Source organism: Pagrus pagrus (genome assembly GCF_965226575.1).
Source record: "Pagrus pagrus genome assembly, chromosome: 24".
NCBI lineage: Eukaryota > Metazoa > Chordata > Actinopteri > Spariformes > Sparidae > Pagrus > Pagrus pagrus.
The window spans coordinates 8,000,477-8,016,217 of NC_140206.1; the positions used below are offsets into that span (position 1 = coordinate 8,000,477).

The 15,741-nt window shown below is 42.8% G+C and overlaps 2 protein-coding genes across 2 annotated transcripts; both read left to right on the top strand.

Moving 5' to 3' along the window:
- The first annotated feature begins 30 nt into the window (after positions 1-30).
- Positions 31-5,512, top strand: aamp (angio-associated, migratory cell protein). Its single transcript, XM_084347208.1, has 11 exons — positions 31-369; positions 527-658; positions 750-869; positions 1,894-2,033; positions 2,314-2,458; positions 2,555-2,638; positions 2,722-2,837; positions 2,937-3,031; positions 3,921-4,011; positions 4,686-4,840; positions 4,977-5,512. The coding sequence occupies exons 1-11, from the start codon at positions 279-281 to the stop codon at positions 5,050-5,052; spliced, it is 1,245 nt and encodes a 414-aa protein (XP_084203334.1). The 5' UTR covers positions 31-278; the 3' UTR covers positions 5,053-5,512.
- A 3,955-nt stretch (positions 5,513-9,467) lies between these two features.
- On the top strand, positions 9,468-15,591 carry LOC311253080 (G-protein coupled bile acid receptor 1-like). The gene is made up of 2 exons (XM_084346813.1): positions 9,468-9,656; positions 11,251-15,591. The coding sequence occupies exon 2, from the start codon at positions 11,324-11,326 to the stop codon at positions 12,350-12,352; it is 1,029 nt and encodes a 342-aa protein (XP_084202939.1). The 5' UTR covers positions 9,468-9,656; positions 11,251-11,323; the 3' UTR covers positions 12,353-15,591.
- The last annotated feature ends 150 nt before the right edge of the window (positions 15,592-15,741 follow it).

Sequence of the window (15,741 nt, forward strand, 5' to 3'; positions counted from 1 at the left end):
CCGACGATGCGACCATTTCCTACGTCATCAGTATGCGTCTGTCTCTCCAGTCACAGCAACGTGAGGAAAACATGGGGATACAGTTAGTTTGACATTTAACCACTGTTTATCTAAACTCACACGACACTAAATGCGAAGTTTGCGAACGAAAGTGTAACTTGTATTCACGTAAGGACTCCGTGAGTAGCTAAAAGTGAGGTAGCCTAAAGTCAGGTTAGCTAGCTTCACTCGCACGGTTACTTTTCGGCTGTTTTACTAGCTTTTAGCCTGCTAACAGCATGGATAACACGGAGCAACAGTCGGTTGAGCTCCACGGAGATGAGGAAATTATTGAAGTCATCGACCTGGAAGATACGGAGCCTGGTCCTGGTGGGTAGAAAACTGTTTACAAGTCACTTTTGACAACGTTTTTCTCTAACCATGCCTGTGACACTCTGTGTAAGGCTAAAAAGTAGGTTTTGTTAGCTGGAATTAGACTTAAAAGATACATGACACTTCACCTTCCATCTTTCTCTCTCACTGTCAGATGATCTGGCTGATGACTTGGGGGACGTTGACTTTGAAGACGCTGGAAACGCAGATGATGAAGGCTGGGAGACAGAGGACGAGATGGAGGCAGAGCAGGATGACAGCGAGCTCACCTTCTCCAAACACTCTGGTAGCACCTCACCTTGGGTTTATTATGATCTTGTCATCAGGCACATTCAGTCTGTTAAGTCTTAACATTTCTTTTCCCTTCCTCTGTCCAGGCTCAGTGTTCTGTGTGAGTCTGGATCCTGCCACGAACAGCATGGCGGTGACAGGAGGAGAGGATGATAAGGCGTATGTGTGGAGGGTGAACGATGGGGAAGTCCTGATGGAGTGCTCAGGTGAGTGGTGAAGGCAGACTGAAGGCTGGTTTTACACACATTCAAGAGTCAATGTATTGAGCCAGGAGAGGAAGAAATATGGCTCTCTCAGGGCCGATAATACAGATCATTAGTAATCAAGGAGACAATAACCAGTTTTGGGGTGTAACTTGGCACAATTTACTCAAGTACCTCCATTTTCTGCTAGTTTATACTTCCACTCTACTACATTTTGGAGTAAATAAGACACTCTTTACTCCACTACATTTATTTGGTAACATTAGTTTTCAGATCCTTTGCAGGTTCAGATTATTTAGTCTTGATAGGCTTTGACTCGTGATGTGTAACCAATCAGATAGAGCTGTCAGTGGGACATTCAGTGAGTTTTCAATTAAAAAACTGTTTAACCACTGACTCGATCTATCTTTGATGCGACATTAGGAGTTAATATAACTGCTAAAGTAAACACCAAGTTACTTGAATGATGATTTGATGTATTTATGCCTAATTCTGATTGTTGGTTACATTTTTAATCTGTTGGATTCTTAAAGGCGATGTATCATTAATCATGAACATCCCTGATCACTGCCAGTATCTGGCTAGCAGGTTACCTTTCTGAGTCTTGGCAGTTCCTCTGTGTCTTAATGCAGCTAAACTGACGTAATGAACATAGAACACGTCCATAAATGTTAGCATAGTTAGAAAGATAGCTGCAAACATAAGGGTTTACCTGCAAAATAATACTGAATTCAATAGAAACTCTTGTTATTTACGAGCTATAACATAGCAGAATAAACAGCTCATGTCCTGACTTATTTAGGTCTGAACAGCAGTGGGGTTTAATCATGACATGCTTAGTTAACATACCAAGTGCTAAAATCAGCTTCTCGGCAACCAAATGGTAAATAGAAGGTGACTTGTTCATCTGCTATTAGGCAGCCGGGATATAAACAATGTTGTGTTCCTCTGTTTTAACCTGAGACTATAAAAACTTCAGAACACCTATGTGAGCTCTTCAAAAATATTTTTTCCTCTGTCCCCACAGGTCACAAAGACTCCGTGACGTGCGCCGTGTTCAGCCACGACTCGTCCATGGTGGCGACGGGTGACATGAGCGGCATGATTAAAGCGTGGAAAGTGGAAACCAAAGAGGAGATCTGGTCGTTCGAAGTGGGAGATCTGGAGGTACGAGTGAGAGTGTAATCCAGAAACGCTGCAATCGGCCTCACTGTGTGTTTGTGCGTCTGTTTAGTTTGTGCATCTGTAAGCACTTGTGTGAAGTCTTTTATTGGGGCTGAAGGAATTTATTAGGAGAGGATGACCGCTTGCACTGAGAATTTGTGGTCTCCTGGAGGAAGTGACTGATCACACGTTCACCCCTTTCCTCAGCCGCTACTGCTGAGTTGCCCTTTAGCAAGGCACAGCAGCTATTAATTCACGGCTGTCTGCCCTGCTTCCTCCTCAGTGGTTGGAGTGGCATCCCTGCGCTCCGGTGCTGCTGGCGGGGACAGACGACGGCAACGTGTGGATGTGGAAGATCCCGTCAGGAGACTGTAAAACCTTCCAGAGCTCCGCGTGCCAGGCCACCAGCGGCAAAATCCTCCCTGATGGTGAGAATAAAGGAAGCCCTGCTCTAAATATACTCTTGATACTGGATCCAAAACATACGAAAATAATTAATTGTATTATTTGAAATGTTTCTCCAGGTAAACGAGCTGTTGTGGGTTATGAGGATGGAACAGTACGCATGTGGGATCTGAAGCAGGGAAACGCCGTCCACGTCATTAAAGGTGAGTCTGGCAGCTTCATCCTGCTGTTACCTTTACTTTTTTGTTATCTAGGTGATTTATAGTTGGTTTATCTCGTTCAACAGGTCAGGACGGACACCAGGGGGCGCTGACCTGCCTGGCGTGCAACAAGGACGGCTCTCTGGTGCTGACGGGGTCGGTGGACGGTTGCGCCAAGCTCATCAACACCGCCACAGGCAAGGTGGGTGTCAGAGAGACGTAAGAAAAGATGGAGAAGAGAGTGTTTGTAGGATAACTTGTTCTTTAAAGCGTCTGTTTTCTGCGTTGTTTGTGTTTAAAGGTGGTGGGATCGTTCTCTGTGGACGGAGGCAAAGCCAAAGCATCAACAGACGACGAAGAAACCAACTCTGTGGAATCTGTGGGATTCTGCAACACGTGAGTAAAGTAACTAGACCACTCTAGACACAGCCAGAGGAGATGAAATAACCATCAAACTGCAAAACAATAAAGATTAAGGAAATGTCAAACAACTTTATAATAACTACTGGATATCTCCAGTACCATGATCCCAATGTCTGGGAAAAATGTAGTAATACATTTGAGTACGTTTTAAAGAATTGTTGCTGATTTCTGTCTTAGATAAATGAAATGCCTGACAAAAACATGCAATTTGTAGCCTTTTGACTTCAAGATTCAAATCAGGTTAATGAAAATGGTCATTTACATCATCGCTTTGTCTCATCTGCATCATGAAATACTCCCCTTCAGTCCTGAAAGGCAGGTGTGTGATTAAAAAGATTTTAAAAGCCTTTTTTTCCTAAGTTGAGCCTCTGTCATGCCTTTTCATCGCAGTTTCAAGGATTAAAAAAAAAAAAAGACCATTAGTGGATATAAAAGTCGTTTCCCCCGGTAGCCGAGTCCTTAGCTGTAAATCAGGTTGAGAGCGGCTCTGGTTTGCAGTTTATTCAGGAGTTTAGGAAAGAATCTGGAGGTAGGTACATTAATCAATTTGTTGTTTGACAGAAAACTAATCTCCAACTATTTTAGAAATCGCTGAACTGTTGGAAGTAATTTTTGTTTTATACTGTATCAAAGTGAATAACTTTGTGTTTTTAACTGACAAAAACAAGACACTTAAAGACATCACCTTGAACTTTGAAAGACTGGAACAGACTGAAAATGAGTTATGAATTAATCTAGAAAGTAATTGTCACAGTAAGTGATAATAAAAGTAATCATTAGTTGCAGCCCGGTTTCAGACATACTGAGGATCACAGCCCTTTTAAAGTTTCTTTCCTTGTTCCATCTTTCTTGTCCTCTCCAGTCTTCCTCTCATAGCTGTGGCGTACCTGGAGGGAACTCTGGCCATATACGACCTCTCCACACAGGTCCTGAGGCACAGGTGTCAACATGAGGTAAGCTCCTCCGGATTCTCACTTGTCTTGACTTTGCATAATGTATGGAGGCTTTGCAGTTACATCACATATCTCCCAGGATGCACCACTGGTACCACCAGGGAGGTCCAGTTGAGTGGTTGTGGCTAGTGTGCAGATAATGGCCTTAACTCATACATACAGTGCAGAGACACCGGAAAGAGAACGTCCAGTTAAGGAATCGGTTTTGAGCACATTTAACCCGCAATAACTGATTTTTTGACCACTTGGGAAACAAGTTGTGCTTCATAACATCCAGCTGTTATGGAGCAACATTATCATTCCTTTAGAGTCGTGTTTTTGGTCACCTGATGGATGTAAGTCCAACATTTCCTCCAGTTTTAGCTCTGTTTTTGGTCTCCACCACCTCCAGAGAAAGTTATCGGTCTCTTTAGGTAGATGATACTATGAGAGCGGTGAGAGTCAACCAAAACAATAAAGTTGCAGCTGGAACAATGAGCTAAAATCTCTTTATATATAATGTCTTTTTTATTAAAGCATGTAAACATGTTCAAACGCACACCTGAAATAATACAAGCATGAGTCTGACACTGAGCATGATATGTGACCTTTAGCAACAGTAGAGTGACTGATACTGTAATGGTTAGCATAGGCTAATGGAGGTACACCTACATTCCCTCTCTGTGTTCCTTCAGGCTGGCATCGTTCACCTGCAGTGGGAAGAGTCTTCTTCTGTGGTGTCCACTTGCTGCTTGGACGGAGCGCTGCGCTTGTGGGACGCTCGTACTGGCAGCATGGTGTCCGAGTACCACGGCCACACTGCAGAGATCCTCGACTTCACCATCAACAGGTACCACTTTGATACAATCGTCTATATCTGTATTTGGTCCATTATTGTGGATTATTATTATAAATTATTTTTGTTTATTTTGTTTCTTCAATCACTAAATAATGTTGATTTCCTTTGTGACATCGTCCTCTTTCAGGGAAGCATCTGTCGCAATCACCGCTTCAGGAGACAACCAGGCGAAGGTCTTCTGCCTACAAAGACCAGACCGGTAAAGAGAGCTGAAAGGAAGAGGAGAGGAAATATTTCAGGAGAACCAGCAGAGACTTTTCATGATCAGACTTTTTGTTCTCCAACACTGGAGAACGTTTCCCTTCTCCTCAGGATTTTAAAATGTTCTCACCATCTTGTATGTCCGGAGTTTCACCTCTGGTTCTTTCGAACAAGCTGTTCCTTCTAAGTGTGCTCTTGTTCAAGAATCTGGGAGAGTAAACAGAGAGTTTCAAAGAGTGATACATTACAGTCCTTTGCCTTTGACATCCCTTTTAATGTTCGAAAATGTTTTAGAGATAACACGAGGCCGAATAGAGGAATTCATTATAATTTTTCCCGTAATTGAGGCGTTTTTATTCGTGTGTGTGGTCTTCCAGCTCTCAGACAGATCAGTCAGGAATTATCTCGCCAACTCTTAAGTGTAAATACCAAATAATAAATAGTATACCTCCTTCTGGTTAATCATGGACTGTGTCTTGACTAATATCCTCCCCAACTACTTAAAACACTTAAACCTCATCTGAATCTGAGGACATTGTTTATACTTGCGTCTATTTTTGTCCTTGTGTATCAGTTTGGATTAAATCAAGCTGTTAAGGATAAAAAGTAGTCATTTTGTGGGTTGCAGTGACATGTGGAGAAATGAGATGAAGATGCAATTAACTGTAAAATCTTTTCTGAATTCAAGTGGGCTCTCTCCGTGTTTAGACTCGAGTTTTTACTCAGATCCGTTTTATTTATTTTATCAGATTTGGGGTAAAAGGAGGTGAGTCAGTCTGCAGACGACACAACCCTTTTAAAGAAGTGGATCTCAAGACCGCAGCTTAGATCTGATTATTATTATAAATGTGAGAGTGGTGCAGTCATTGGCAGACTTCCATCACAACACATGAGCTCAGCCGAGCCCCTTTAAGAGCAACTTATTTACTATTGTTGAATTGTGCAGGTGTGTCATGGCGACCTACAGGGGTTGTACCACATAACCGCAACCATCTGTCCTGTCCACTTTTTTACTGTCCACTACCAGAAAACACATGAAAAGGCTCCAGTCATCTGTGAAACTAAACCCAGCAGATCACCTCTGACTACGCACAACTCTGTCCATCAACTATGCTTTCTATGAAACAAGTAGATGGTATGAACACTGCGTAAAATAGAGCAATTATGAGCCTTTACTGCCTTCACAATCAGGAAATACATCAGCTCACCAGCCACTTTGTTGCTTGTTGCCATGTCCGTGCTTTAATATAGGCCAAGCAGCTGGTCGTAAGTGTGCCTGAGTGTTTGCTAACGTAAAATATACGCGTGTTGAAGAATGACATCCGAACACAACGGCTGCTTCAAGGCCAAAAAAGCTGCTCTTTTCCTTACTCCATTGTTGTTCTCTCGGCTCGACTGTCTGTCACGACGAGGATAAACATCAGCATCCTGTGCACAAGTGCTTCTTCCTCCTACCTGGATTCTCAGCTCACGCAGTCATTGTACATGTGCACATGCATAACTCATCCAGACAGGAAAAAACGAGCACACTCAAACATGTTTGGTTGCTTTTTGCCAGCAGCGTCAAAGGACAGAAGATGAAGCACAAAACAAAATAAATACGTAATGTTGTTACACAAATGTAATCCAGTGGAGCTCAACTGGCGACCAGGGGAAAATAACACCTGCCAAAGTGTGGCGTTCAGTAGCAGCAGGATATTTTCCTCATTTGTCACAGCAGTGTGTTTGGCCTCAAAGGTCAGCCGGTGTGAAGACAAAGGCTAGGAGTGGCCTGGAGGATTATCACCTTCAGGCCTCGACGGGGGCCCGAGCCTGATCCATTAAACTGCAGCTCATATTCTCCGAGCGCTGCTGCGCTGACAACAGATGCCGAACAAATCGGTGGAGCAGAGAGAGACGCAGGTGCAGGTGCCAAGGTAAACATGTCAGGAGGAAGAGGAGGCAAACCCATTAAAAATACATCTGTTTGAGAAAAATCGACTCGGGGAGAAAACATGTTGCAGCCAGAGACCAGGGTAAAAACAGAGATTCAGTTACCAAAGTGACTGATAAATAATTTTGAAGGAGCAAATGTAAATATCACTTAACATGTGGCTTTCTGAAAATAAAAACAATAACAAAAAAACGGCTAACTAACCTTATTAGCTAACGGCAGGTAGCAACAGCCAAAAATAGCCCTTTTTTGGTATTTTTTCCTTGACTTTTAGCTTTCTGATCACTTTCTGGCCTGTTTAAGCAAGAAATCGGTTAGCTTTTCTGAAAAAAAAAAAAAAACCAGTACACAAAACATACCCACGGCTAACACAGCTAATCCACTTGGGGATCATCCTTATGTTCCCCGCTTTGTGACCAGGGAACATAAAACCCTTTTTTTTCCAAAATGTTCCCCACTGTTGCCGGTTGATGAACAAACCGGGGAACATAGGACCTTTTTTGGGAAAAACGGGGAACATAGGTACACTCCCTAAACTCATGGCAGCTAACTACAGTCAAAGATAGCTCTTTTTTTCTTTTTTACTTAACTTTCTGGCCTGTTTAAGTAGAAAAAACTAAATTTCCTAAAACACACGCAAAATAAACCCATGGCTAACTGAGCTAATGATTTAACAGCAGCTATCTACAGCCATAGATAGCCATAGCAAATTCAGTGAGCAGCATTTAGCCGTTATGCTGCCCCATATTTTTGGAGCTATCATTGAATTATGGCCTTATTTTACAAAGTACATCTCTCCCTGTGGTGGTCAGCTCACTTTCTTCAAGAAAACATTTTAATATATATATCTATATATTTGAATTCAGGACAATCTTGTGTCTTCAGGAGCAAGGTGTCACAGGTTTTAGCTAACGTTAGCTAACTTGAGGAGAAGTCTGCCTGCAGACGTCTGTAGATGACTGAATGTACCTTTAATTAATTATATCACATAAAAATTTTCCACTGTTTATAGAGAAAAACAAGACCAACCTATATTATAACAGATATTGTGTTAAGTAAGGCGTCCGGTGTTCCAGGAAAGCCGAGATGCTCTTCTCCTTTGTATTGCTGAGATGTTGTGCTTTCGTGTCCAGCTTGTCCTCCCTGCGTAGTGTCTTCCCAGATGTTCCCAGGCGCAGGAACATTTCTGTTTAAAACCATTATCTGACCGGAGCTCGTCCATCTCTACCAGCACCACGTCTGCTCCGTGCTATCACTATCACCGTGTTTGGCTTACAAAACAGGTCACCGCTGGCTTTCCATCCAACGCTGTGTTTAAATATGAGCAGCGTGTGACAGCTGTTATGAACTCAGACGTACACACTGTTGTATGTGTATGTTTTATGTTGGTCATGTGCCAAATAAAGGAAGCAAATACATCTTAGCATTTGTTTTAACTCACTTACATACAGTATAGCTGCTCCGGACATACAAAGATTGTTTACACCAAATGACTAAGTGATTGGGTCAGAAAATTATATAAATGCAACTTAACCTTACACGAAAGGTGACTTCTCTTGTAAACACATAGCTGGATTTAAATAAATAGACATCTTGAGAATTACATAGAATTACTTATTCACTGTCTTGCTGAGAGTGTTAGCCTGCTGCTACTCTGCGCAGCCACAGTAAGACATAAGTAAAAAAAAACCTGGATCCGTCCCTTTATTTAAGTTAATACGGGTCTATTCTGGGCCGAGACCCATCCTCTGGTCAAGTTTCATGGAAATCCATTCAGTAGTTTTCTCGTAATCCTGCTTACAAACCAACCAATACATGGGAACAAGTGAAAACATAACCTCCTTGGCTGGACGTGATAAACAGAAAACATTTAACAACTACATTTATTGATTACTTAATATTTTCTGTATTACATCAGTAGTTTACATAATTATTTCTGCATGTTTATACTAGAGGAAAAAAAGTATAGCCGGATGCCAAACTCCCTTTTTGTCCACATTTCTACAGAACGCAGTTTCTTCACAGCTTCTAAATATGCTAGAAATCAATATTACTTTTCACCTGAGGAAGCTACAAATGCTAAAACGTATGCGTAAACTTCTTGGAGGATTGAGAGACATTCATGAATGTCATGATTCTCAAACTAATATCCGTGTAACATGCTGCAGGAGCTGTCTCTGAGCGTCTGGAGACCATCATGCAGGGTGTGAAACCACATGCCATGCCTCCTGATGTTACCCTGGAATGCTCTTATCATTTTTCATGCTGCTTTTCACTGCAGCCCTGGACGGCGATGAAAAAAGGGAGCTAATGGACGAAAAGAAGAGCAAAAAGTTAGTCGGTGAAGGGTTAGTGAACGAGCGACCCTCCCTCACATCCAGTAAAGCTGCCGTCACCTCCTCCTCCTTCACTGTGCACTTCCCCTTTAAAGTATCTGAGAGGAACAGCCTCACTCGGCTCCTCGCACTGTTTGAAAAGGCTGCTGTGACTGAAGGGATCTTAAAGGATAAAGAAGAAGAGAAGCTCCTGTAGGTCATGGCGGATGCTGCAGCTTCTGCTTGTGGATATGTCATGCAGGGGAATAGGCTTAAGTTATCAGGAGAGTGATAAGAAGCTGTGTTTTATGAGCATTTCCTTTGTCAGAGGACACATGAGTGGACTGTTCATCCCAAGGTAAAACACTTACTTTTCATATTCTGCAACAGATCGTTATGTATTTCTGTTTCTGTACTTTTTAAGTCATGTAATTGCTTTTATATAACATTTTTTTTTGTATTGTGAAGTAACATTTTAACTGTGCTTCTTTGTAGAAAAGCTGTAAAATACATAAATAAACTAAAGTTATAGATGAATCCAACATAACCACATAAAATCAAGCCAAATCCTTTATCGCACTGATGCTGAAAAACCAATTTAAAGTCCCTTTAATGTCAGTAATTGCTGAAGCTGTAACAGGACTTTGATACTATAAGACTCCTCTGTAATGTTGAAATACTGACATGTTGCAATGTTAATTTCTGACATCATCACATAGAGAGTTCACTTACCCACACATAAACAGGATGTCATAAAGCGTAATCATAAAGCATATAGACTGAATGTGTAATATAGGTGCGATTAACCGCCGTGGACCATAAACGGACTTGTTACATAAAGCCAGACGTGTTGGATTATCTCCACGAGGTGTATCACTTTCTAAAATATAATAAGACACAAAGGGAAGTGTAACTCCAGAGTCCTACCCGATGAATTATTGAATGACAGTGGCCTCGCGTCCATTAACGTGCGCGCTTATCTCGGCTGTTAGCAAACAAAGAGGCTGAATTTGTCTCGGTGGTCAGAACTGATGACGGAAAGGAGCACAGCAGGATGTGGTCGTTGTGCGGTAACTGTTGTTGATGGTGTCTTTATTTCCTCCCTGTTCAAGTTTCTTTTAAGGACACCCAAGAGAAAAGTGTGTTATATATTATGAAGCAACCGCTCTTGTAAATATTATCAGTTTCGTGTTCCCGGCTGCACTTTGGTCAATCTTCCTCTCGACATCGACCTCCCTCCTCATCCCTCCAGATGCAGTTTGAATAAATCATCCGAAATATCTTTTCAATCGTCCACTTGAGAGCGGTTGGAAAACTGGTCACCATTTTGAGGTTGAACACTGTCCCTGCAAACACGCTCTGTTTATGTAAAGAAGAAAGGTTTCTCTTTCTTTATCCACAATGATAAATGTTATAGTTTGCTGTGATAGGAGCACGACAAGGCTTGAGTTGACTCTTGAACGCTGGAATTGGTTGACCTGGCTTTCAACTATGGAGTGGCTCATACCAACAGCCTGACTGGATATTTCTCTCTCAATCAGTCAAATCTTTCCACAATCTATTTCTGATAATCTCCTCCGCTCCTCTGCCTGCTACATTTTCTACTAAATCTCTATTTTCATCTCTGCTCAGTTGCATTTCCTCTGCGAGTTTCTCAGAGCCTTGTTTATGCATGTTGAGCAATAACCACAACCTAGAAAGTCACAAAAAGGCCAGCAAAAAAAAGCAGCCGGCTTCATTTCCAGAATGACGTAATAGGTCAATTGCCAGCGACCCCCTGAACGACATCCAGTTCATCACTGTTCCCAAAATAACATGATGTGACATGCATGACACACACACCAGATCTTTGCTGTACAGTCGCAGTGTTCATGGGTCACTTAAACTACATGGTTAGGTTTAGGAAAACATCGTGGTTCTGGTTCTATAACAATGTTTCTGCTTCCTCCCAGGCTAGCTGTACGTTGATGGGAGTGGAGCCAGGCTGCAAATGGGAATGCGATAGGAAGTCTGCAGATTAAACACATGATGGATTACAACGACTCCCATGCTTTGCTCTCCGGGGAGCAGCTCATCTACACCATCACCATACCGCTGTCGACATCCATCATCCTGGCCAACCTCTTCATCATCCTGGGCATCGCCTGGAACCGCCAGCTCCACAACACGCCCAACTACTTCTTCCTCAGCCTGCTGGTGGCAGATCTGTGCACAGGCGTCGCTCTGCCTTTCATACCCTTAATGGGTCTGAACCGGGAGTTGAGTTTGAACTCCTGCATGGTGGCTCACATTTTCCCGAACTTCCTCTTCCTGGCGTTCCTCTTCAACCTGGTGATGGTCCACTATGAGCGCTACATTTGCATCGTCGACCCCCTGCACTACAACAACTTGTGGATGCATCGCAGTTTTCCTCTGGCGTTGCTTGCGGTGTGGGCGCCACCGCTTCTGTACGCATCCCTTCCTGCTTTTGGGTGGAATAACTGGACCGGGCCGGATTGGAACGACTGTTGCGCAGGTAGTCAAAAGATTATGCCGCTTTCAAACTGTTCGATAAACAGAACCGCCTGCTGCTCGTACAGGCGAGTGTTCCCCAATGCTTTTATCTACTTGGAGGTGTACGGACTCGTCTTACCTGCTATTCTTACCATCGCTGGCATGACCGGCCGTGTTTTGTGGATCACCCGAGGCCAGCTGAAGGACATCTGTCGCCTCCATCGCTCAGTGGAGCGGGGCAGTCAGGCCTCGGACCGAGAGCAGAGGCTGAACCTGCGGTACACTCGCTGCGTGGTGGCGGTGTCGCTGACGTTTCTCGCGTGCTGGGTCCCCTACCTCATATACATGCACGTCTGCATAGCGTTCTTGATCAGCGACACCAAGTGGAACTCCACCACTCACATCGTGCTGTCGTGCACCGGTATAGGAAGCATGGCCGTGGTGCCGGTGGTGCTCGGCCTGGCTAACAGGCAGTACACAGAACCTGCGTGCAAACTGCTCCGGAAACTCCGAGACAGATGGAGGCGGAGGACGCAGGGATCGGAGGAAGTGGCGGTCTGAGGAAGTGCTGGCGACTGGGAATGTTTCTGAATGCTGCTAGGGTTGATGAACATCATCGATCAAGTGCACCAGGAAGAAATATTGCAGTCCAGCAGAAAAAGCACATTTGCATTGATTCATTCACAATTCATTTATCAGTGTTCCTAAAAGAAGGCTGCATGTTGTTTTACAACCATCACACTGGGTTTTGAAATATAATTTCTGTCTGTAGCTGTCCATATCTGAAGGACTACCATTACATTTTACTAACTTAATTGGAAATACTACTGTATCAGGTGACATCATTGAAAAGATTATGGATGAGTAAGTAAACGCTGTTTATGGCGAAGCTTTAGAAGCAGCTACTGTCTCAAACGACGCTACAGCCTCATCTGGAAGAGATTAAAGGAAAAGTTCACCCATAAATACAAATTCAGTCATTATCTACTCACCCCAACATCGCTGGAAAGTCAGGGGAAGTTTCGTAGTCCAAAAAAAATTCAGAAAAGAAGCATTAAATGGCTCCATAAAGCTTAAATACAAGTCTACAGAAGCCTGAGATCCAGAAACTGATTTGAAAATACATTTTTTACACCCTCAACATGCAGTTGAGTGAGTACAAACGCTTTTAGCTTAGCAGCTACGACAGAACATTTAATGAGCTTTCACAGGGCCTTGCTCTCCTGATGGCTTTAATTTTTTCAGACAGGTCTCGCTGTATGTTGGGGTCATATATATAGAAAAGTTCGTCTTCCAGAGGAGTAAGTTCTGATGTCTACGTTCAAATTCAAGGCCGTAATTATTACTGGAGTGGGACTAAGCGTAAATTCTCACTACTATAACATGGTGAAGTTGAATAAAACGACCCTTGTATCATTACATCTTATAAATATAGCTCAAATAAGTACACAGTATATCTTCATTTGTCTGCTCCAGACAGCAGTTTAACCGAGCGTAGATTTTCTTCATCCTTCACCCACCTGCTTGTAATGTTTACTGCTGCTTCCCTCATTAGTGTTTATCTATAAACTGGTATGCAGGCTGAAGAGGGGAGAGCGATGCATCCACGGTGCGTGATAGAGGACATGAGAAGATTAGGGCCTCAGTGTGAATACTCAGGAAAGAGACACGAGGTGGAAAAAAATGGTTTCTTCCATGTAAGTCGTTACAGGATAGTTAAAAATATGAAATCAGGAACATCTGCTGCTTGCAAATTGTATCTGAAGGCTAAAATTTGTGTTTCCTGTACAGATCCATTCAAGGGGAATTAGATTTTTATTTGAGACCTGATTAAACATTGAATGTCTGTTTGTTTCCCCAATCAAAATGTGGTTTTAAACGTGTGGGTGGAAAAGAGACGGCCTGCGTAGGGGAGCCGAGGAGGGAAAGCAGACTTTAATCAAATCAAAGAGCAAACAAGGTCTGAACTGTTGTTGGACATTAAGGAGAGATGGGATATCATCATGGGATCAGGGTACACCGTGTCTTTTGTCCGTGCCCTTTTAGCTAAGCCATGTTCCAGTATGTTTTCCACATCACAATGTCATGGACGCATGTGTCCTGAAGACAGAGGAGAACCGGGAGAAGAGGAGGAGGAGGAGGAGGGGAAAATGAAGACAGGACGAGACGTTCAGGCTCCAGCTCCTAATGACTGAATGCTTTCTTTATCAAGTAGACTTGTATCTAACAAACACACTGTACCGAAACTGGGCATGGATTCTCAACATTTTTTGTGCTTTCTATCTTTGGCTGGCAGAAGCTGCTGACCACTGTTGGGACTCAAATAATTAGATATACTGTGTTATTAAATGAGTTTTTAAGGGTATCGTTGGACGGGTCCTGGATGGTGCCATGCTAACGTTACGACAGCCCTTAATTAAGAAACCCAATAGCCAGAAAATGTCCCATTGGACCCAAAAACCGTTTGACCGCGTTCCAACAGCAAATTGGAAAACCAGCTCTCGCCAGGTTAGCCGTTGTTAGCAACACCAGTCTGTAACAACGCATTATGCTATATTTTGTGCATACAAACACAGAAACAACATGTCCACAGATAGACGTCAGACAGAAACTGTGCGTACGACTGATTTAATGAGACACAAATAAGACAGAAGTGCTGTTAATATTCTACAGCTTTCACAGCTGTTGGTACGCCAAACAGCCATCTTGGATTTTGAGGTCGAGGCTGGTGAGGTGCGTCTGACTTACTGAGTCGGATATATACGTGTACCTAATATACCTAACTCAACTGTGACTGTTTCACAACGTTAACCACATTTTTATTATTGTTACCATGACGACAAAGGTCCTTTCCTGCACATCCAAATACACTAAAACATTCGTGGCTTTCATTTTCGGAACAACGGGCTGATGGACCGTCCAATGGGACATTTTTGTGACTGTTGGGGTTTCTGAATAATGGGCTGTTGCAACAATAGGTTTAATGCTAAGCTAAGCTAACTGTCTCCTCGCTCCAGCTACACGTATACTGTAGAGATGACACTGTATTCATTTTCTCATCTAACTCACAACAAGAATGCAAATACTGTACGCATATTTCCCAAAATGTCTCAGAATACTCTCTTTGTGTTTGTGTGAAGGAAAACAGAGCAGCCATGTTGTTCACGTTGCTTTATTTATTAATTGTATTCCATTGCAAGTACATGTCACAGTAAACTCTGCAATGCCTTCTGATTTCCTCGTCTTTAATTTGACATATCTGAGGTACAAATATGCAGATGCATGTGAAAGAAGAAGAAGAAATTCAGGGGGAAAAACAGCGTTTCGAGGTTGTAAACAAACATTTCCCTTTACCACATTTTGCACAGATGCAGAACATATGACACCACTGAAACAGAGACTTTATTCATGGGTATTCAGAAGATGGAAAGCCATATCATGCACGCAGTTGCTACCCCAGATCCATGTCTGACCTCTTGTGATTCAAGGCAACATCAGGCTCACAAAGGTATTACAGAACACCACAAGGCTTTGCAAAATGCAAACAAAGATAAGAAAGCATTTTTAAAAACAGACATAAACAAAATGTCTCCAACGTCAAGCACAGATTCTAGGAAAAGACGCTCAACCTGCCAAGAAGCAACTGTCAGACAGTTCACTCTACCAGAAAGCACACATAGGATAATGATTACTGCGTTGAAAGTAACTTTCATGATGATTCTTGATGCGTTTAATTTAATTTAATTTAATTTAATTTAATTTAATTCACATTTTGTGGATTTACTGTAATGCTGCAGACAGAGGAGTGATGGACAGTGACGGTCAATCATCGGTGTAATGGGAGCTTTCAGACACGACTCTGCCTTCCTCCACCTGCACCCGGATCAGCAGGCGTTTCTTGGAGGCGGGGTACTCTGGTGGGGCGACGGTGTCTGCCGGGATAGTGGTGA

Coding starts and splice junctions, on each gene's coding strand:
- aamp (XM_084347208.1), top strand. CDS start 279: ATGGATAACACGGAGCAACAGTCGGTTGAGCTCCACGGAGATGAGGAA. Junction 659..749: donor CACCTTCTCCAAACACTCTG/GTAGCACCTCAC, acceptor TCCTCTGTCCAG/GCTCAGTGTTCTGTGTGAGT. Junction 3,032..3,920: donor TCTGTGGGATTCTGCAACAC/GTGAGTAAAGTA, acceptor TGTCCTCTCCAG/TCTTCCTCTCATAGCTGTGG.
- LOC311253080 (XM_084346813.1), top strand. CDS start 11,324: ATGATGGATTACAACGACTCCCATGCTTTGCTCTCCGGGGAGCAGCTC.